Here is a 22,469-nt window from a genome sequence, read left to right on the forward strand (position 1 = left end):
AAGACGGTGTTCTGAATGGGCGGTTAATATGGTGATGAGCTTTTCGAAGTTTGCAGAGCGCATAGTGAAGGAAGAGCACAGAGGAGGGTAGGTGTGCGCGGTTAGCTATTCCCGTTGTAACAGTAAGGTAAGTGGGTAAACCCCCTGGATGTAGGTGGGAGGAGATTGATTTTGGGTATATGCTTGGAGGGATAAGGGGGAAATGAGAAAGTAGGTGAATAGCGATGTTTGGTTGGCACGCTGGCTATCCGGGGGGGTGGTATCGAGTCTAGAGAGAAGCGGGTCGGAAGCAAGGCAAAGGTAAGCGAGGCGTCTGCTTCTCGGAGAGAAACAAGCGGGAGGTATAAAAAGATCGCGGAACAAACAACCTCAACCAATGATTCTGGTAGTTGACCTCGTGTTTCCTGTTGTATGAGGTGGGCGGAACCCATGTGACCTACGTTGGTGGGTGTGGGTGTGAAGGTGTTCGAAACAGGCGTCGAGAAGAAGCCAGGTCGTTGAAAGTGGGTCCGGTCTATATATAAACAGACATGCAGGTACCACACGCGGAGCCGGCAGATATCGAAGGTGATGTACCAGTACTTTGTAAGGGGGGAAACCTCGCTCGTTATACAGGGCCGCCCACCACTGCAGATCCAGATCTCACCATGCCGGTGATAAGGCTGTTTGTCGCAGGCGTCTAGGGTAGCCGCGCCGGCGGTAACGAGGTGGTGGGGGTGCTTGGATCTCTGAAGGGGGTGTGGTGCGGCCCGCGTCTGGGGAGAGGGGAGCATGACGACGAGATGGGAGCGGCGGGTGAGCTTCGAGGACTCGCAGGCAGCCCGCGTCACGTTTTCCCCGGGCGGACACCATGGGGTGTTGCCGCCCGCGGCAGCGGTAACCGCCGGGTCGATGCATGTCATCCCGGCCGAGTGGCGAAGAGCCGCAACCGCCGGGCCCAGGTTGCAGTCGTTTGGACATCCGTGCAGAGAGCCACGTCCCGGGAAAGAGGCCGAGAGGGAAGGGGGGGTTGCAAGGGCGCCAATGCCGGTCAACGTCCGTCATGATGCAGGGACCTCATCATCGTAGGGCAGCCAGTCGTGTGCCTCGACGTTTCGAAGCCATGTTTCTATCCGGATTGAGAAACTGGGTGGTTTGTTTGGCGTCCAATACCATGGCGACGGTCGACGACAATCGAGATCGTGGGGTGAGGTCAGCCAATAGTAAGGCCCTCTGTACGCGCTGTTAGTCGTGGTAAGCGCCGCTACAGCGTCAAGGCGGTGCGGAGCCAAGGCAGCTTGCAGCGGTTAAGCGCCAAGGTTGGACGACGCCTTGCAACCGTGCAGCTGCAGCCGGCGGCAAGGCCATGTTTGGTAGAGACCGCCTCTCGGTGTGCATGAGGTTTCGGGCTTCGTTTCGGTCGTTGTTCCACCAAGGTGAGATTGGCGAGGTCGTGTCTGTCAAGCGTAGTTGGAAGACGGAGGGTAGCGCCGCGCCCGACTTTCCTTTGGCAACGGTCAAAATCCCAGCCTCGGGCTTTCGCCTAGCCACTGAATGGCTTGTTGGTGGGCAGGTGTGCTCCTCAGCGAAGAGACCTGTCGAAAATATGTAAAGGAGGTTCCACGGTGTTTTGATAGGGCGATCAGCCTTGAAAGAACACCTTGGGCGCTTCGAAAGCCACATTTTGTTTGAAAGGGACTGCGGGGTGGTGAAAGGGTGCAAGGACTACTTTTGCGCGTGGTCGAAGTGAAGGTAGCCTCGGTGGTGACTTGGTTGGGAAGCCGGGAACTTTTGCGGATACAACTGAGAAATTGTAGTCTATTGAATTTAGCTTAGTTGAAAGAGCAATCAAGACTTCGTCCCATGAGGTCAAAATAATTCGGCTGAGAGACACCCCGCTGGCTGACTTCACGCCCGCTCTGAGTGCTTATTTCCAAGGGTTCTTCGGCCCCACGGTCAGCAATTGAACAAATTTAGTAGCCCGCCGACGAGTTGGGATGATCGCCGAGGATTTGCCTTTCTCTTGCATCATCGCTGACCGATTACCGTACTATGGATATGTAGTGTAGTATACATACATACACTAGACGGAGAGGACTCGACGTTGACGGGGGTTCAATCTGGACGCTGGTTCAAAGTGACTTGGCAGCAACGGATTTCCCAGGGTTTGCTCTCCCTCGACCGCCGTTCGGGTACGTGTAGCAGAGAACTGGGAAGAGCTTCTTGAGACTTGGCCAGCATTGGCTGCCGGTCAGTCGCCAAACGCACACCGCCTGTCAGCCGGCGTCCCGGCTTGTGAGCATGCGGTAGTGAGTGTACGTCCTACATAGTACTTCGCAGGCTTCTTTACACTGCATAGTAACACAACAAGCTTGTTCCCGGGGCTTCGGCGGAAGATTGGCGATTGGAGAGATGAAGGTTGAAACGAGGTGTTTGTCCGTCAATGAGCCGTCAGGAATGCGAGATGTGGCTGCGAGGCGCTGGCTGTGGTCCTGTTAGCTGCGCGTGATGGTTGCACACATGGATGAGGTGGGTGGAGAAACTAGAGGCTGCTGGTGAACGTAACGCCACGCGGTTTGGCCAAACGTGGTCGACCGTCGAACCCTAGGCTCGGCAAAACTGTGATGACTGCCATCGGGTGCAGGTGCGAATCGCGGTAGCCGCCTCTTCTGTCGCATCAATGTTGCGCAGATGCGGTTTCCAGTCGTGTACGGATATTTCTGAGTTCCAAAAGTGTTTCTAAGAATAAAACAAACACTCCCTGGTCCACGCATGATTGCTTCTCGGTCCATGCCTGTCGCGATCTCCTTGAAGCCTTGAATTTCCCTCGCTTGCTCGGGGAACGCCGCCCCTTTCTTCTTGTTTTTTTCATTGGCTGCAGCGCTTTGAAAACTGACGAATCACGGCTACAACACCTGCATCAATCAGTCGCCCAATTAGACGCGGCTATCTCAAGATGGAAAGTCCGGCTGGGGTCTGGGGTGCGCCTCTGCACAGTGCATGGGGTGTCGGCTGAAACATTGCGCGCTATGCTTTCTTACCGGACTGACCCTTCTGGAAAACTATCCCACAATGTGGGAGGCCCAACACGCCCAACAAGTGAACAGTCCTACAAGAAGGACCGCCAGGAAGTTATTCACACAATCCGTGCTATAATTAACCCCCCGCGCGGCATGATTCAGATGTTGCGTCGGAAGATTACTGATTGCGTTCCATTCCCTCGAACAAGACCTTTGGCCCGTCGCTCGCCCGAGTGTGGGGACCGATGACACCCAGCGCCTAGAGCACGCGCGAGGCGCAGAGAAACGCCTTCGTGATGCGCTAACCGTCACCGGGAGGAAGACGACGCCAATGCTGCCATCGAATGTGACGAAAAAGTGCGAGGGACATCACCTCCGTCCTTGACCACGAGAACACCACGAGCACTTGGCCAGATCTGGATAAGGCAGCCCACAACAAGCCGAACGATTGAACGAAGGAAGAAGCTCAGCAAGCGGCTGGCCGCTGTTGCGACACCTTCGAGTGAACTCAAGAACCGGCTGGGAGGGGCTGCGTTAGCAACAGCGAATCATGGCTGCGAATGCGGGATCCTGGGCCACTCAGCGTCCAAAGCAGCCCCAAGGGCTCGCTTCAATGCGCGTGTTTGCTCGTTCGAAGCATGTTCGACTCGGCATGCATGGTTTTATTCGTTCTCGTTCGAGAGTGCATCATTGTAGGATTGATTAATCCAGCGGGCTAGCCCAATTCCGGTATACTGTGTATGTAGGTTCATCAACCGTCAAGTCCTTTGTAACTAGAGCTTCGATTTACAACTTGGAAGGTAAGTCAAGTTTGATGGGAAGAAGCGGGCCCGTTGCCCGTCTCCATCTCTGACATTTAGGGATGCCGAGTCGCACCGTCTTTCGGCTTATATCCTCGTCGGTGCCACTAAACGGTTCCGAGGGTTGTACCATCGTACTGAAAACTGCGCGATGGTCGGCCGCCGTCCACAGCCTGATCACCCGTGCAGATGGTCAGGTCGTCACCGTAACGTTAGTTCCTCCGCCGACTCAGATTAGAAGCATAGAAAACCTATTCTGCACTGGGTCTCGGTGTGGAAATGTGGGCACGCAAACCGTGATCCGACAACACGGTGTCAACGAGGGGCGCAGATTCCCCCCTCCCACCTGGTGCGAGGTGAGGCAGATCTGCTGGGATAATGCCGCGGCTCGACTGGCGACGCCGTGAAAGGTTTTCGAGCGGTTGGCCCGATTGAGTGCTGGTGGGGCGGTTCAGGGAGCTTTGAACCTTTCTGGCGGCTGATTGAGCCACAGGATGCCAACGCTCGGGTTGAGGTGAACAAGAACCCGGAAACTGCATGAAACTACTGCGGTCGCTTCATATCTCACCTGCGAGCTTGGCGTGTTGGCAGATTTGGTCCCTCACGATACCGTTTGCGTGGCCTCTCGGGCTGAGTTTGAAGGAGACCTGCCTCCCTACCAAAGCCAACCCACGCGTGCGCAACCAACTCCGCGCTTCCCACGCAAGCTCGGTGTCGACTCCGGCGGGTTGACAAGAGCCGAGACCGCCGTCATGAGGCGGGAGTTGAAATCCTGTAAACTCGGGGAACCGCGGCAGTCGGATCCCCCCGACGAGTCGAACCCTCCCAGCAGCTCGTCATTCATTATTCGGTGGACAAACTTCTTTACCGCAAGCTGAGGACGAACAATGCCCATCGGAGCTCGTCTTACCTGCCCATTGACCGGGTGTCTCTTTTCGGCCCTAGAGTGGCCCGTGCAGGACCGCAAGCGACTCAGGCGGGGCTCGCCAAAGAGAACCGGGATGGTGACCGCGCGCCACAAGCCGCGACAGTTGGTGGGCTCCCGGGTCGCTTTCCGCACTTGCTTCCTCAGTGAGGGAAGGGGAGCCACCCCCCACATGGACCCGGCCAAAAGAAACGGGGAAGTACTGCGGGAACCTTTGGGCGTACTGGTACATTCGTGGGTGGCCCCACATCCCCGCTCTGCCCGCGTCTCTGCGGCGTGCCGCCGACCTCTTGGTTGGGCATTGTCCACGATGTGGTACTTTGTCCAAGCTCGACGAGGGGTTGGCTGGTCTGATCTCGGGCTTTGTCCTGCGTAACGATGTGTGGGATACTGTCACAGTCACCGGTGGGGAGGAAACAAACGCCTTGCATCGATCTGTGAAGTGAAGCGCGGATGTTTAAAGTTAGGTCAGGCATTCTGGGCTTCGAGACCCCCTCCCTAGGTACTGTGTCCCCTTGTCCGCCCGTCAGGTAACTGTCGTAACGAAACGAAACGTCAGCGCGAGGTCCCCGTTCTAATCGGAGGGACTTTCCCTTTTCTCACACTGGGCGCCCCAACTTCCGCGTTGTCCGCCGCGAAACGGCCCCCTTTCCCCAACACCCCATGGTAATTCAGGCACACGGCAGTCCTCGCATGGTGACCGACCAGGGCCCCCCTGCTTGCCAGATCTCGCCGCTTGTCATCCAGCCTTCCACACCCGCCGGCGTCTGTGCGGTGCGACTCACGACGGCTGAGCGGGACCCTTTTCTCTCTTTTGGCGCTTGTTTGGCTGTGAGCTCTTGACAGAGTGCCGGATTTTCTGGTTACCTCTCCCTTCCTTTTTCTTCTCCTGCCCCCCCCTCTCTTTAGACCACCACCACATCCGTAATCGAGGCCACGGGGGAAGTTTATCGAAGACGGGAGGCCCTTTTTCTCCGCATCCTCGGCGCCCGAAACTTTGCGATATCTTTCAATTTGTTTTATACACTTTGAGCGAACGGAGGTATTGTCTGCATTTGCGGCACCGCGAATCCGCCCGCCCTAGTTCCGACAGGCGCAGCATAATCGCGCGTTAAAGAAAGCCAAGCGCCATCACCCAGCAAACTCGAAAAAGAAAGGGCTGGGATCCTTTGGACGACTAGTTATTTGGCAACGACTCCGCGACGACAGGACCTTCCTGGCTGGGTAAATTTGCTTTGTGCCCGGATCACCGATCTCGCGCATCATCCTCGATTTTTTTGAGTCAAGTTCGTCAATTGTCGACGAGCTTCGGGAGCAGGCTGCCGAGGAAGAGTCGCATCACGGACGGGAGACGGGCGCATGTCAGTTTGGACTTCGCGCACAGATCAAATCTCGCCGCTGTGCAATTCCACTTGAACGACAGCGCTTCGGTTCAAACTTTCCTCTTGCACCGCATCAGTAGAAGTGGTTCGCCAATCTCAGCATCACCTACTGACCTACCGAGCGGTTTTCCCACCTTTCCACCACAGCGACAGCGGCGACAACAAACCCAGCCCTGAGGCTGTCTAACCCAGCAGCAATCAGCTTGTACCTGAGAGAGAAGCGACGCGGTGGCACTTGGGACATCGCGTGACGCTTCGCTGATTTCCGCCTCTTTCGAAAACCGGCTGTCTCTGGTGACTGCCGTGTGTTTTTGGTCGCATTTCAACCCCGGGTTGTCGTGTGGACATCGGGCCGCCGATTTGCAGCCGTCTTCATCGCCGCATTCTGGGACCTCGCCTCAACGCCCACCGTGTGCACGCCCGGCTCAGCCTCCACCAGTCGTTTGCTTATTACACGGCAACGAGCAAGCGCCCGCTTCACCACGCGTTTATCACGAGCGAAATCCACCAAAAGGAAGTGCGCCTTGAATTTTCCGACAGGTACTCCCGAGTTTTCTTTGTTGATTTTCCGGAGTTGACCCGAGTTTTCTTTGTTGATTTTCCGGAGTTGAATCTTCACCCGAAAAACAAAACGACGGGACCAAACCGCCAATACCCCGGCCACCCGAGACCAGAGACGAGTCCAGGGCTGGAAGTTGCGGACGCACGAGCACCGACCGGGTCCCACCTTCCAACACCACTGGCGCATCTCAACCAGCTCCTTCCTGCTGTTCGCATCCTGCTGCAGCAGCCTGGTCACGCGTTTTTTTCCCACTCAACTCATTCTTCTGCCGCGCGCAAACCGGAGCAAACGGGGAGCTGCTTTTGTTGATTCACCAAGGAACGGGCCCTTGCGACCCGCACCAGCCTTTAAGTTTTTTCTTCTCTCATCGCGTTGCGTTGCGCACCGCATGTTCCAAACGCCTCCTCACCCACTCAGATCCCGGGCACCAACTCGCTTAGATCCGCCAGCTTCAGGCATCTCATTTATCTGTCACACCCAGAGCTCCCCTCTTCCTGCTACGGTCGCTGCGCGATTCGACAACAGACGCCCACCACACCCACGAGACTTTTGACCAGCAGTTCCCAACAATCTTGAGAACGACCCGTCCATCCTGAATTCCGTTGCCAGAGCTGAGGATTGTGTGTGGAGCTGATTGACGGGTTTCACCCGCAACTCTGATCGTATTTGCACGATATCTCACTTGAAACTACGCGTTTTGCGGGCACGGACGAATTTTTGGTGACCGCTTCAGAAAGGCGGTAGATGATCAAGGATATGGCGACGTTCACAGCGTTGAATGGGGGCTCACCAAAGTCCGCCGGCGGTGCAGGGACTAATGGGACGACGGACGGCGAGCAACCAAACCGGGAACCGGCCAGTGTAGAGCCGCGGCCTGCAGAAGGGCATCACCACCAGAGGGAACGGGAGAGCCAGCGGGACAGGGAAACTCAGAGGGAAAGGGGCAACCGCGAGGCGCTGGAACGCCGGAGCAGCACCAACCATGAGAGGACTCCCTTTCCGAACGCGGCCACATTTTCATCAGAAGTCGAAGGATCGCATAAGCGCAAACGCTCCCTCTCGGACTCACCAAGGAGAGAGCGGCTACCATCGCCGCCTCAAAGGACGGAAAGGGCCGAGCGCACTGAACAACTAGAACGGGTGGAGCGATCGGAGAGATCGGAAAGGTCAGAACGATCGGATCGATCCGAGCACTACGAATCACAGCGCCAACCATCAGAACCACGTGATGGCCGTACGACGCCGCAGAGGGACCTTTATCGGGGCCGACAACGAGACGACAGGCGGGACAGCGTGGAGCACTGGCGCGCGGAGCGGGCGAGGGACGAGCGCACCTCGAGTTATGAGGCTCCTTACTCAGCAGGTCCGGTATCCGCGCAGTCAGAGGAACCCGTGGGCGAGATGCTGCGAAGGGCGACGAGCCATGGCGATGACGATCAGAGCCCGGAAGGCGACGACCGCTCCATGTATCCCGGCCAGTACACACCTGAGCACCGCCGAGACGGCATTCTCCAGTCGGACCCCAAGAAGAGGAAGCGCAATTTTAGCAACCGCACGAAAACCGGGTGTCTCACGTGCAGGAAGCGGAAGAAGAAGTGTGACGAGAAGAAGCCTGAATGTAAGTCAACGAATGAACCCCAACAAAACATCCTAGTTTCCTTTCTTTTTTCTTTTTTCGTGTCCCGTTTTGCCTCCTTTCCCCATCTTGTGTTTCCTAAAAATTCGCCCCCAATACGCGCTTGTTTACACGCATGGCCGCGTGATGTGGCCGCATTCGGCCGATTCAAGCGGCTGACAAAATCCGCACAGGCAACAATTGTTACAAGGGCGGATTTGTGTGTGCCGGGTATCCCCCGCAAAGGGGGGCCTGGCCCAATAAGCCGGAGAGCAAGCCAGCGCAGGTCAATATTGAGTCGAAGGATCCGAACTATGTACCCCCTGGAGCATACGGCATGCCCCAACAACCACCCCCGTACAACAGCAGCCAACAACCGCCCCTGCTGGGTCAGCAAGGGAAACGTGACTCCTTGCCATATAACCGCGGCCAGCCCCAGCTCCGGATCACGCCGCCGCAGGGCCGCCCTTCACAGTCCGACGACGACAGGTTGACCGCATCGACCATGCCAAGCTCTATCAGAAGCCCCGACAACAAGCTCTCGGCTCTGTCCGGGTACACAACGTCGACGTCTGCGAACGTGTTTCCCACCCCAATCAGCTCGACCACCCTTTCCGCCTTCTCCGACCGCACCCCGAAAGAGTATCAACGGGTGCCGCCACTCCATGACCTTACGCGGACCGACCCGGACCAGCAACAGCCACCCGCGCCGCCACCGCCACCACCACCACCCCAGAGCACGATATCAACCCACCCTCCGTTCAGCAGCATGCTGCATGGGGGCAGGACCTCGACACCGCCGGCGCCGCCCTCGGCGGTCTCGCCTCAACCGCCCTCGAGTAGTACCCAAGCGACAGCACAGCTTGCACTTTCCCATGCGCAATTTCCTTCCAGTCGGCCACGCCAGCAGAAGGAGGAGATGCTGAACGGGAGACCTTACTATCCCTTCGACAAAGAGCTTGTGCTGGAGCGAGAGCGGTGCAACGCAGCCTGCTGGAGGTTCAACAACTCGACCAACCCCAACCTTGGCGTCTCCCCGCCCGAGCGCGCCCGGCTGTTTCGCGACATCTTGCACCCACGTGAAGGCGTGCAACTGTCCCCGACCCAGTTGTCACCCGTCACCCACCGTGGTCGCGTGGGCGAGAACGCCACGGTTGAGGCGCCCTTCAACTGCGATTACGGGTACAATATCCACATTGGCAATCACGTATCGATCGGCCGCAACTGTCTGATCAACGATGTGTGCGAGGTCAGCATCGGCAACAACGTGATCATTAGCCCGAACGTTTGCATCTACACCGGCACGTGCAGCACCAACCCGCGGTATCGCAAGGGCAACCAGGGTACACAGTACGGAAAACCAGTCATTATCGAGGATGATGTGTGGATTGCGGCCAATGTGGTTATTTTGCCAGGTGTCAGGATTGGGAAGGGGTCGACCGTGGGGGCGGGATCGGTTGTTACGAGGGTATGTTTACCAGCCTCCTGCCCTTTCCGCTGTTTATTGCAGTTACTGACTTGTGTGCTTGCGATTAGGATGTTGCCACCTGGAGTGTGTACATGGGCCACAAGGCCGGTCACCGTAGGGGCATTGCGCTTGTCCCTTAACTGACGAGACAAGACTGAGATAAGATGGAAAGCGGGAAGCTGGTGTTGATGCGACACCACTGTGTTTGTTGTTGTTTGGGGGTTGAAGTATTTTAATATCCATGATAACTCTTTATTCTCTTGATCCCCTTATCATGCCGTTGTCTGCCTATTCCTTCTTTTATTTCTTTTCCTTTTCTATCTCCTGAGGTCTTGTTATTCCCCCCTATATACCTTATTACACACGACGGACGAGCGGACGGACGGACGGACACACGGACGAACTAAGGACGGATGGACGGGATTTCTCATTTGGGCGTGTTTTTGTTCCAAGATGTCATGATGTTTGTTTTCGAATTTCCCGCTCCTCTCACACTTTACACCATCTCCTATGATACCCCCAGTTTTCCCAACGCAGCAATACGATTTTGTTCTGTGTATGTATGCGTGCCTATATGGATGGGATGAAGATGACTCTTGTTTTCGCTTTTTGTTCCTTATGAAGTAATCATTATTCTAGTCTTAACTCTGTGCCTTGTGTTTTATGTGTGAAATTTCATCCGATGCTCGTTCTCTTCAAACTTGAAGTTCATCCACAGTGTTGCTTGTTTGGTTGTCCTTATGCCGCCTTGACTTGTTACCTCGCGGACCTATTGTCCTTTCCATGAACACGCCCTATAACCAGTCCTACCTACCAGTTGAGAAAAGGCGGCTGAAACCGAGCTGAGGAAATATACGATGTATTCAACACATGTTGGGGGCCAGCTGATACGGTGCATGCATGCACTATATGTACACCTTCCACACTACCTGACCTGCATGTTTTAATTTCTGTTTTGTTTTGTTTGTCTCTTGCAGCCTTGATGTGCAATTAAAGTGTACCGGCCGCTAGGGAAGAGAAGTGGGTGTGTTCGTGGTCATTTGGGGGCCGACCGGATCGTGTGTTTGTTTCTTGTTTTTCTTTTCCGCTTCTAGGTTTCGGAGAGAGCGGGGAACGTGTTGTTTCGTTTGGAGAGGCTGGTGTATGAGTGGTGAGACTGTGTTTGTTTGTTTGTTTGGGTTGTTGGGTTGGTTTGATGGCACGCTCGGCTGGATTCTTCTTCACTTCCGCCTTGCGAGCCTTGCCTTGCCTCGTCTTGCAGAACAAGGGGAGTTTTGCGTGTTTGAGGCATTAACGAGATGGGCTGTTTTCGTTGGTGATACGAATGGGGAAATGTTGTGTTTCGCTTGGATGCCTTGCTCTCTGCTTGTTTGCCTTGTGAAGAAAATATCGTGAGGATGCTCTTCGCGAACCCCGTAACCTACTCAGCCCCTTCTTTTCTCGATAGAAGGTTGGAGGCGGGTTAGATGCATGCTTAGAATTTACAGCTTGATGTTTTTCTACTTCACTTTTTACCCTTTCACCCCTTTTCCCTCAACACCTCTTCCCTCAATCAGCCTCATCGATATCGCCGCACAGATTACAGGCTGCCTTGCCTCACCACATCGAATCCTGCAGAGAAACTTCCCCTCTAGACCTTCGGTGAACAACCACATGTCCCGGGGCGCACCGAACCCCCATGTAACTACCGTCATTTACTGCTCACCTCACCTGACGTAGCGGCCCTGGCCCCGGCCTACTTTGTGGATAGGCCCGCGGCCAGGCCCAGCCCCCCGGGTCGCACACGGCCTCGGCCCTGGCCGGGCACGGGTCGGCGAAAACGGCCGATGGAACGGAGAATAACTATCCGTATCCGTATGTAAGAACAAAAACAACAACACTATGCGGGCATGACGTGTAAATACAAATTGGGCTAGACTCGGTCCGAAGGCCGCTGGCCTGGGCCGGGATAGGTGAAGAAACAAGGTGGAAAAGGAAAAACATAAACAAGAACGCGGGTTGATGGACAAGGACCTGGCTGGGTCTGTTGTGTTGGTTGGTTGGTGGCTGTGATAGGTTTCCTCCTTTCACACGAAGATTTGGAATGAGGGAATGAGGGGGATGTCCTTTCCCAAGCATCCTTTTCCGATAGTGTAATGTCAAGCCGATTTCGACCAGGCAGCTGAATAGCTCGGTATTCAACCCTTCCCCCGTGCCCCCCTTATCCCCGCGGTAAAAGTCGCCTTTGCCGTTGCGCTTGCGCTTATTAGTTAGGGGACGGGACCGAACGGGCCCCCGGGGGCAGCACCCGGCGGTTCCCCGGCGATGGATGTCAGCGCGCGAAATGCATGATCACCGGGTCCTGAAGAGGGAGACCGAAAGGCATCAGTTTAGGATCCTGGAGGAAGGTGACCCCTGAGCGGGGAGCATCCTGTGGTGCGGTGGGAGAAATTGGGATGGAATTACATGCGGGGCAGAATAATGGAAGCAAAAAAAAAAAAAAGAAAAGAATAGAAAAATAATATTCGGGTGCGAATCTTTCCTTCCTACGAATACCGGGTTGGTTTCCGTCAAGCTTACGCAGTGAGCGGTGCAATGGATAATTATTCCTGGCATGGTACGGAGTAGACTGGTGGTGTTGAGTCCGGTGTTGGGTGACTTGTCTTGGTTAGCCTCGAGTCATGCCATGCCATGTTCATCCCGTCCCAACCAACAACCCGTCCGCCCCGCTGCGTCTCACCGTTCCTGACCTTGTGTCACCCCCGCACGCTTTCGGGAGAGAGCACATGGGAGCAAAGTCGATGTGGGAGGAGCGCGCCCCGCGCGCGCCCGCGTGTGTGGTGTGGTGCAAGTGAGTGAATGTGTGTGCGTGTGTGTGTGTCAGTTGGTTCATCAGGCAGCCTCGAAATAGATTTCGCCGCCGCAGCGTAACCCTTTTTTTGCTGTTCTTCATTTTCCCCACGCGAGATCGTCCCGTCTTGGCTTCCCTCGGTTCGCGCGTGTCGCTGCGGCGTGGTGCGGCGCGGAAAACGGAATACGCTACACTACGGAGGGGGAGGTTGGGTTGTTCCGGCACGGGGGGTTGATGACGGTAAGAATAAGGTTAAAAATACGAATCACGAAAATATACAGGGTACGAAGTAAAAGCGAGCCTTTTCCTGGATTGTCTTCTTCGCATCTGGTCGGAATGACGATGGGTGGTTGGGTTTGCGGCGTTGGGAGATAGATCCCTGCAGTGGACGACTTACACGGAGCTTTTGGCGGCCCTCCAGTTCCAATCGGCAGGGACGGCTGAGGCCGTTGGTTCTGTGTTGGGCGATCAAGGAATGGCAAAAAGAACTTCCCTTTTGAGAAAGTGCGTGCGGCTGTTTGTTGGATCTTCATCGCTCGGGGGGGCCGACTTCAGGTCACCGGAGATGAGAGTCCACAGTAGATGTACCTCGGGTACCTCTACAAGTACACAGTGAAAAGGACTTGACATGGAGTTGTGGGCCGGACGGTCGGGTGGTCGGATTATGGCCGTTTTTTGACGTTGTGATATCCACCCGTATCCCCGTACACAGGAACATACTACTAGTCTTCGGCTCCTTGAGGCTTTCACTCCGGCTACTCGTCCGGTCCTCTCGTGGGGACGTTGGGGACGATGATCGGTAGAGTTCAGTCCCCGAAAACGGCTGCTGATACGGTGTTGTGTGTTGGATATCAGCCGTACTTCTTTGTGGCATTGCCGGCTGTCGGTCTCGGTATTGTTCCCGAGGAAGTGCACAATGGACAAACATGCTGATATAGGTACTTGAGAAACGGTTTGCCCAGCCTGCTTGCTCAACATATGCTGTGTACCAGTCTCAGGTTTCCCCTCGGCTTGAAACAAACATCAGCATCGAAATAGCTAACTAGAAAACAACACAACGCAGACATAGGCGCTGCTGTGTTACAAACCGCCGCCTTGCGCGATGTGTTGACATTATTTACGATGCATCAATATACCACCGATTCCAAACCCACACTATCGGGATTCGATCTCACCATTCAGAGCACAAGCAAAAGGTAGGTAACACATCCTCCCTGCATTCAACACAGTTCATAGAGCTTCCAAATCCCATTTATTTCCACGGCGTTACTCTACATATCCCATCTCCCTGGTTTGTTTCCAAACTCTGCCGCAGCCAGCCAGCCCGGAAGAAAAGCCGACATGCGCGCGTGAGTGTGAGTCGGGTGTGAGTGAGTGTGTGTCTGCGAGACACCGTGGGGTGACGAAAGTCGCAACCGCATAAAAATCGCGGGCTGGAAATCTCCCACTCAGTCCCTAGATCCCGGGACAGCTCTCGTTTATGAACCAACGGGATGCGCCCTCGCGCCCCCCATCCATTATGTACATAGTATGGGGATGCGCATGTGCGTGCGGTTGGGTTCTTTAATGGATTATGGTGCGCATCAGCCGCATTGTCTTGGGGCAGCCCAGCCCATGGGCACATGGATGGATGGAAAGGCGGAGTCAGTAGGTAGGCGGGAGAACGAAGCACCATTGAGATTTGAGAAGCGTGAAGGGATCTCTCTCTGAGACCTGTATGTAAGTCGCCCGTTTCGGGGATCTCGGAGATGTTTGGGGGCGGATGGGCGGGCTGGCTGCTGCTGCTGTTGGGGGCCACGCATAAAGTGCAGCCGGGTACTGCATCCCGCCAACAGAGTGTCGGGCCCCTCCCTTTCTAGAAGTGCAGAATCGGGCTTTGGCGGTTGGGCTGGGATCAAGTCGAGGTACATCATCTTTGCGACGAAGGACAACTGACGAGTGACCTAGTGTACCAACAGCGGGGGGAGCTCGCCAACTCCAAAACGCCTCGTGCTGGGTCGAGGGGTTGATACGAGGCAACATGTAATCAGCCACATCGAACAAGTTGACAGTGACACAACAAGCACGCTAACAAACATGGTCCTAAAACACGGCGTGAGGCGGCAAGTAGGAGACAACAGCAGGAGACAACCAGGCAGGATAGACAGACAGACATCATCAACACCTAATCTCCACCCCACCCTTACTGATCGTCAGGTACTTGACGCCCTTATACGGCTTCACACTCTCGCCCAGCCCACGACTCTTGCGCGGGTCGAGCGTGATGCTCTCGACCTTGATGCCACTCGCCAGCCAGCCCTTGACGGCGAAGCTGACCGATGCCGAGCTGGGCATCAGGATCTTGTTCTGTGCCGCTCGTCGGTCGTCTTTATCCCCGGACGCTGCTGGATCAGATGATGATGACGATGTTGGTTTTGACTTGGATGATTTGGTGGGTGACGAGCTCTGGTAGGTTTCGTCGTAAGCGTAGGCGCTACTCGCACCGCCGAAACCGAAACCGGTCGGGTCCGAGTCCGCCTCATCGTCATCGTCGTCTCCGTTGTTTTGCCCAACGACGGTGCAGCGCAGCCCGAAAGACGACGTGCCCTGAGCCAGCTCCTTATTGGAGATGGACCACTCCAACGTCCGGTCTCCGGGGTTATACGTGGCGTCGCCTCTCGTAGGGCGGATTTCTGACAGGTTCCGCACGTCTGCCGGTAGAGGCACCGACACGGATAAGTCCTGTAACGCCGGTGCCCCTGGCGTCCCGGCATGCGGTACGCCCACGCCAAAGCCCCTCCCGACACCACCGCCACCACCAGTTCCCCCTGACCCACCACCCCCTCCAGCCGGCCCAAACACCCGATTCACCTGCACCCGCACCTCGAAATCCGACCCCGTCGGCCCCAGCCCCGTCTTAATCTCCAACGAAACCGGCAACTTCAGCATCGCCGCCGCCGACTTATTCCACCCTCCATCCTCCGCCATCGCCGCAAACGGCATCAAATCCACCTCATACCCCGCCAACGTAAACCGCCCATCCGGCGGCACGAAGCTCAGCACCCCGGGCTGTTCCCTCCACCTGGCCAGCCTCACGCAGGGGTGGAACACCGGCAGGTCGATAACCCGTCCCAGGCTGTGTTTGTTGCCCGAGGGTCCCGCGAGGGTGAGGAGGAGGTCGGGCACGCCGGAGACTTTGGAGGTGAAGGCGATGGTGCCGCTGGCGAGGGCGGCGAGGGGCCGGCCGGAGGGGGCGAGGGTTACCGAGAGGGTCTCGATGATGTCGGCGTAGAGCTCGTTGGAGGTGTGGCGGACGTTGGCGCGGCGCCAGGGGAGCGCGGGGGTGGATTGGGAGGAGGGGTGGTGCAGGGTTGGGGTGGAGTTTGCGAAGGCGGGTTTTCTGGAGGGGAGAGGGTGTTAGTTTTCTTATCCTCGAGAATTCATAGCTGGTGGGAGAAAAAAAAAAGAGGAAACATACGACGGCAAATTCAAATTCCCCAGCAACTTATCCATAAACCCCTCGACCTCAACCAAGTCCCGCAGCGCATTCGGCTCCGTCGTGCCCACCGCTCCGCCATCGCACATTTCCGTCAGTAACTGCGCAACCACATCATAGTTCGCCTCAATCTTCGGTGCCAGCAGCGGTGCGCCTAGAAACTCCTCCAGCGAGTCGACCACGCGGTGTAGGAACTCGAGAATCAGCAGCGGCTCGACCTCGGACGAGGTCGTCAGCAGTAAGAGTAGGTTCGCATGGTGGAGGCTGAATACCAGCGTCGGCGGGTTGGTGTTGGACAGGTAGACGAGGTTGGGGCGCGGGACGGGGTGCTCGAGGTAAAGGGGGATCAGGTGCGTGGCCGAGAGGGGACGCGAGGCGTAGGTGTGCGAGAGGACGGGGGCGCTGGAGACTGTACGTTAGTGTTATGAAGAAGCCGTTCCTGGATAGAAAACCTACTTGTGCTCGTCGTAGATGTGTAGCGCCTCGACCACGCCGTTCATTGTGGAGGTTTTTGGCTTTTGTTGATGATGGGATGGAGCTCAAATCGGAGCTTCCATGGCGAACAACGTCCAACGGTGTTAGGCCTCGCGGACCCGCTGAAGCACTGACGCAATGGCGCTGGAGCCGCAAAGCTCAGGGTCGTCGAGGGGTCTAAATAGTGGGGCCTCTCGACGGCTTCGAGGGTTGCCCCAGCTTACCTCATCCGGGCAGTAAAACCACCTCTCACTTGCATCCCATCTCTCATGCGAGCCGTTCAGCGAAGACGAGTTCGATATCTGGACATAAAAATCTCTAAAAAAAAAAAAAGGAAGAGCCGACTGCCTCGCCCACCGCTCCCACAACCCACCATGGCCAAGGACAGCCTCCCATCGGTCCAATCCCTCGACAAGCCCGAAAAGCTGCAGGATCTCCTCAAAGAAGACCGCGGCGACGACTGCCTGTCATGCAGGATCGTCGGTAAGCCAGACAGACCACCTCACTCACCTACCTAATTTACTTCTCACTCTCAAAAATTCATTCTCAAACACCACTCTCACAAACCCACTCACTCACATCTCTCGCACACCCCCCTCAGGCGGCGGTGCCTTCCTAGGCCTAGCAGCCTACAGTTACATGTCTGGACAAGCCCAGCTCGAGAAACAAAAAGCGAAGATTCTTGCTAGTGGTTCACGGTTTGGGATGCGCAGTCGTAGCGCGGGGATTACGACTATTTCACTTGGCTTGGTTTGGTTGGGGATTTGGAGGTTGGTGAAATGAGGGGTGGTGTGGTGTGTGTGTGAGAGGAGGAGATGATGAAGAAAGAGAAGAAGGAGGAGGAGACTTGAAATTGAGGTCCTTCTCGGGCTGGGTTCACTCACAGATGGATGAGCAACGTTCCATTTCTTCCGTTGTCTCTGCCGTCAGTTAATTGGGGCTTTGGGGGTCCAAGTGTCTCCGAAGAAGCTTATTTATGGCAGTTAAACGAGCTCACAGCTCACTGGACTGAAAGGACGATCAGCCGGGGCAGAGGTCAATCACTAAAAGGGAAGAGAACGGGAATAGGCATAACGACGATGATGGTGGAACGAATCAAGGACAAAATTCTCACGGGTCGGGTAAAATTCGTCTGTCGGTCGCAGGCTGCGCAAAAAAGCGAAAGGGGGAATAGTGGAACGGCGGGAGAAGGCATCCGAAAGGGTAAAGGGATTAATTGGGTGATGGGTCGACCGTTGTAAATATCTATGTATTAATATTTGTGTACTATGGCTTTTAGTCGGAAATGATGGATGCGGCCTGCGGTGTGTGGGTTACCATATCCAACCTGTCTTTGGGGCCGTTCACTTTTCTAGAGTGGAGGAGTTAGGAGAAGATCGAGAAGGAAAGGGGTTTCAATGTCGATGAGTTGGGCTTGAGCTTGGGCGAGTCTTGAGGACTAGACATCGTGTTTTTGCGCCCATTGTTTACCATGGTTGTTTTCTCTTTGAGGCGCTAAGTGGATTACGGGGAAACGGTTCATAGTAGGATTTTGTGACTGCACATTCACGGGGAGTTCAAGACAGGAATCTAACAAGTATCTCAACCGACCCATATATACGACTTATGAATGTACTACACTAGAAGGGAAGATGATGGTAAAGGAGGAACTCGGGCGCGGCAACGAGAGTGCCCCGCGCCCCTTTGTACATGTTTTCCTGACCCAGTCCAGACCCTTTTTGTCCTTCTCCCACGGCCCCGCCGCCGTCGCTGCTCCCATCAGTGCCCAGAGAACCAAGCAGACCGATGTTGGTAGCGACGGCGGGTGTTGTCGGAGGCGCGGCTGCGACTGCGGCTCTCGCCGCTGTTGCTGTCCTCGCTTAGAAAGCGGGGTTGGCGTTCTTGAGGAGGTCCTCGAAGTAAGCCTGGTTCCAGCTACCGGCCTCGGGGGAAGGCTTGTAGGCATCGGACTTGCCGCAGAAGGAGTCGTAGCGGGTGGCGGTCTCGTCGCTGGTACCGTCGGACTCACCGCCGGGCTTGACCCAGACGAAGGCATCGGCGAGGTCCGAGCCAGTCTCGGAGGTGGGGCGCTGGCCGAAACCGGCGCCGGCGACGTTGCACCAGTCACCCCACTCCTCACGGAGGCCAGAGACACCGTTGCGGCCGGTGTCGATGATGGCGTGGTTGGGCATGCCAGCGGCCTCGAGGGACGCACCGAAGGTCTCGACGAAGGTCTGCTCGTTCTGGCACGAGTTGTACTGGGCATCGGAGGTGTCCGAGAACTCACCGGGGGTGAGGTCCCTGGGATGTGTTAGTAAAATGTGGCGTCGAATATTTGGGAGGATTAAAGCAAATATCTCACCATTGGTTCCAGCCGGCGACGTTGGTGGAGATACCACGGAACTGGCTCGGGGAGCCGGCAGCCTTGTAGACGGCAGCGAGCTCCTCGGCACCGGGCTTGAGGTTGGCGTCCCAGCCGAGCCAGCCACCGTGGCCAGCATCGAGGTACATGACGACGTTGGGCAGGTTGAGGGTCTCGAGCGCGTACGCGACACCCTCACGGTAGCCGTCAGCGGAGTCCTGGCAGGTCTGGAGGTCGGCGTTGGTGACCAGGTTGGGGAGCGAGTCGGGCTCGATGATCAGGGCGAAAGCCGTGTTGGGGTGGGCCTTGAGGACCGCAGCGACAGCTGTGATAGACTGGTCAGTCTAGCTGCTCTCTCCGCACTGCATAGGTACTTTCGGGGGAGGAAGAGCAAGTTACTCACCATCGACGTATTCCGTCTTGTAGCGGTCGATCTCGCCAACAGCGAGCTCACCGTTGGAGGCCTTAGCGGCGCAGTCACGGCCGGGGAGATCGTAGACGACCACACCCATGATGTTCTCGCAGGGAACATCGGCGAGCGCGGGCTCGAGACGGCCAATGTTCTCGATGGTGTCGAGCCACAGGAAGGTACCGACGTCGGCGACCTTGGCGGCGGCATCAGCCAGGCTGGGGTCGGTCAGGGCCGCAACGGCAGCCTCGACCTCGGCGCGGTAGAAGCTGTTGGGGTGCAGCGTGTACGAGGTGAACACGTTGGTCGTGGCGTCGAGGGTGACGGCAGCCTCGCACCCAGCAGAGGCCTGGCGAGGCTTCTGGGGGGTGGTGGCCGACGGGGCCGCGAGGGCAGAGGCGGCGAACGCCAGGAAGGCAGACTGCGACAGCTTCATGATGGGCGAAGGACTCACACACACAAGGGATGATCTGTGATGGGTTGGTGGTGAGGATCTTTCTGTCTGGCCGTCGAGGGGGGGAATGTCCTACCTTTATACCGGCCGACGCAAGCGGGACAGAAGGTTGGGTCGACGGGGGTAGGCCCTTGGAGTTGCACTGCTTCCCTTTCCTTCTCTCCTTCTTCCCCGTTCCCCGTTCCCCTTTCCGGCATCTAGGCTTGTTTCCATCCCCGGAGTCTTTGGGCCCGATCTCATCAAGCGCCCGGCCTGCCCACCATTTTCCCCATGGAGAGGCCAACGCGGATGTGGGGGGCGAGAGCAAGGGGGGTAAGGCGGTTGGCTAGTGTAGCTTGCCCAAGCTGGCACGCTTGCTGGGACAGTCTGTTGCTCTGGAGGCAAAGGCGATCATCCCCACACCCCTGGAGCTGGGAAGCCCGTCCACAAGCACGCCTTGTTGCAATAAGGAACACAGGGCCGGCGCGGACACGGCGTTTCGGGCTGGATGTTCCGAAGGAAACGACATGATCCCGCGTCCAGCAACTGGCCGAGCACGTCCAGGCGAGTGCCGATCCCCGCAAGCGGACGGCTTCGCCAGATCCCATCTCGCGCTTCATATCGAGCTTCATTTACAACCATGCTACGATGCGTCGCTGGCGGGTCTCTCCTCTCCGCGAACCTGCCTTCCTGTCCATCTTCTGGTAGCGGATTGGCCGACGCTTGCCCGCGGATGCTGTCGTGATGCGGGAGAAGCACAGAAGGCTCATGGAAAAAGTAAAATAGTGGGGGAATTTGGGGGATTTGCACCACGGACGCCGGTTCCTGACAATCTGGGGTACTTTCCCCCTCTTCATGCACATTCCTTGATGTTTCCAGCCTGGGCCGCTGCCACTGGATAGAGAAAGCTGGGCGTCCGGGGGGCTCTGGGGGTGAACCGGGGAAGCCGGGGGCAACAACAACGACAACGGAGCGCCTTGCCGTTTGCGATCATGGCTGCGGGCTTGTTTGGGGTTGTGGGGAACTGTTCGATATGCCGATCAACGGGTAACGGTCCGCCACATGGGGAAGAATCGTGAGAGGAGAACTTTATGGAAACGGAGCAGAAGCCTCCCCGATCTCTGTGGCGAATCGGCCGCACTCGGCGGAGAACCTGGTGTTGTTCTACGTTGTCGTGACTTGTTGTGTTTGGTTCTCTGTGACGCTCGTTTATCCAAGCAGGGAGTATGTATGGCTTGATTCATCGAGGAAAGTCGTGGCACCAAGTAACTGAGTCCATTGAGCAAATTGCGCGGCTCAAGGAAGTCGAGGGTCTAGAGGGCTCTCTGTTTTTCCTTTTTACAAGGCGACTCGCTATTCGTAGATACAACCCGAATTCATTTAGTCGCCATCTCGAACTGCAAAGGGCATCGGCCGGTTGCCTGCAGACCCGCGATCTTCTGCGCATCAACGATCGAGCCCAAGAGCACCAAAAAAGGAAAATGCGGGGGACTCCGCATGCAGGTCGGGCAGAGACTCCAAGTTGTGACGGTCTTCTCCTGTTCCTCGAATCTGGTGAGTCTTGGCTATTGCTCCTTGGCTTCGTCGTGTTGAGCTCGACTTCGAGAATGCCTCCTCAGTCTGGTTTTCTTGTTCTGTCGTCCCAATCCGACGTGAGCAAGATGACATCTGACGGTTACATACGCTAGCCCAGAATCTCATTCCCGGCGCTAGGCGGCAGTTGGTGGCTAAACTTTGCCGTGGCCTGAAACCGAGCTTTTTTATTGTCCGCGACCTCCAATAGAGTGCACCAATTGACCCGTGGTTTTTTAGCCGGCAATCCCAGCCCGTACCCCAGGTTCTCCCCAGCCCCAGTGCCACTGGGGTTGCATGACGCAGGCTTGGCAGGGACGTAGGGGGTTGTTGTCGATGCCGATCATGATACTCCACGGCCCGCTTGCACTGCTGTGTGCCGCCCAATTCGACGGTCTCTCACAGCCCCGGCTAAACCACCCACACCAGACGCTTGCTCGGCACGGAGCATCGACCGAACGATACGAAAAGGGACGAAAGCGAGGATACCTCTGCGGCCGCCGGGATCTGCAACTTGCGCGCCCAGTCCTGCAAGTCTTTGAGAAAATGCTCGATGCGTGTGTGCCCCTGAGGAGCGTGATGCCACGACGTCCGCCATGGAAGACGTCGAGAAGGTTGTCTTGATGCCCAGTCAGGAAACCGCCCGGATGATCTGGCAACCCTGGAAAGTTCGGTCGCTGATGCCGGAGTTGCATGATTATCCCTCCGTCTTGCGTTTCTTTCGTTTGTTTCGAGAAGCCGGAACCAAAGACGTTGAATCCGTGAGACCTGTTGTCAATGGAGCCTCCTATGCGCGCAAAATATTCAAACACGGCGCGCAGTCTCTGCTTCCGCGAGCCGCGTTCCACTCAACTGGCGGCTGCTTTATGCATGAAACTCTGATGTCATGTTGAGCCTGCCGCAAACTCCAACCGATGGTTAAAGAGTTGCCGTGAACGGTGTTGTTGACTTGGAAAGGTTCCACGCCACTTCGACGCCCGACACGTTTCTCTTCCCTCGCCGGTTGCCCCTCAACTTCCATCTCACCTGGCTTTAACTAATGTTATCGTACTTGGTGCACAAGACGCTCGCTCGCTCCCTCATCTGCGCTTGGTAGCGAATGAACTCTTGAAAAGAACCTAACCTGAGTGGCGGGCGTAAACCGTTACCGTCGAGGGCCGGGACTTGAGGCTTGACGCGACATA

General features: G+C 56.4%; 4 protein-coding genes across 4 annotated transcripts; 2 read left to right on the forward strand and 2 right to left on the reverse strand.

The window, feature by feature from the left end:
- Positions 1 to 7,424: 7,424 nt before the first annotated feature.
- Positions 7,425 to 9,891, forward strand: C8A04DRAFT_30359 (uncharacterized protein; the record flags this gene model as incomplete). The annotated part of the gene is made up of 3 exons (XM_062781350.1): positions 7,425 to 8,286; positions 8,478 to 9,751; positions 9,820 to 9,891. 3 exons carry the CDS (start codon positions 7,425 to 7,427, stop codon positions 9,889 to 9,891), a joined length of 2,208 nt encoding a protein of 735 aa, XP_062635471.1.
- A 4,847-nt stretch (positions 9,892 to 14,738) lies between these two features.
- Positions 14,739 to 16,556, reverse strand: C8A04DRAFT_13518 (Adaptor complexes medium subunit family-domain-containing protein; the record flags this gene model as incomplete). Its single annotated transcript, XM_062777749.1, has 3 exons — positions 14,739 to 15,960; positions 16,039 to 16,458; positions 16,513 to 16,556. The coding sequence occupies 3 exons, from the start codon at positions 16,554 to 16,556 to the stop codon at positions 14,739 to 14,741; spliced, it is 1,686 nt and encodes a 561-aa protein (XP_062635472.1).
- Positions 16,557 to 16,904: 348 nt separating this feature from the next.
- On the forward strand, positions 16,905 to 17,313 carry C8A04DRAFT_30361 (uncharacterized protein; the record flags this gene model as incomplete). The annotated part of the gene is made up of 2 exons (XM_062781351.1): positions 16,905 to 17,013; positions 17,132 to 17,313. The coding sequence occupies 2 exons, from the start codon at positions 16,905 to 16,907 to the stop codon at positions 17,311 to 17,313; spliced, it is 291 nt and encodes a 96-aa protein (XP_062635473.1).
- A 1,076-nt stretch (positions 17,314 to 18,389) lies between these two features.
- On the reverse strand, positions 18,390 to 19,716 carry C8A04DRAFT_13550 (1, 4-beta cellobiohydrolase; the record flags this gene model as incomplete). Its single annotated transcript, XM_062777759.1, has 3 exons — positions 18,390 to 18,810; positions 18,872 to 19,196; positions 19,275 to 19,716. 3 exons carry the CDS (start codon positions 19,714 to 19,716, stop codon positions 18,390 to 18,392), a joined length of 1,188 nt encoding a protein of 395 aa, XP_062635474.1.
- Positions 19,717 to 22,469: the final 2,753 nt, after the last annotated feature.

This window comes from Dichotomopilus funicola, assembly GCF_033296635.1.
Source record: "Dichotomopilus funicola strain CBS 141.50 unplaced genomic scaffold C8A04scaffold_49, whole genome shotgun sequence".
Lineage (NCBI taxonomy): Eukaryota > Fungi > Ascomycota > Sordariomycetes > Sordariales > Chaetomiaceae > Dichotomopilus > Dichotomopilus funicola.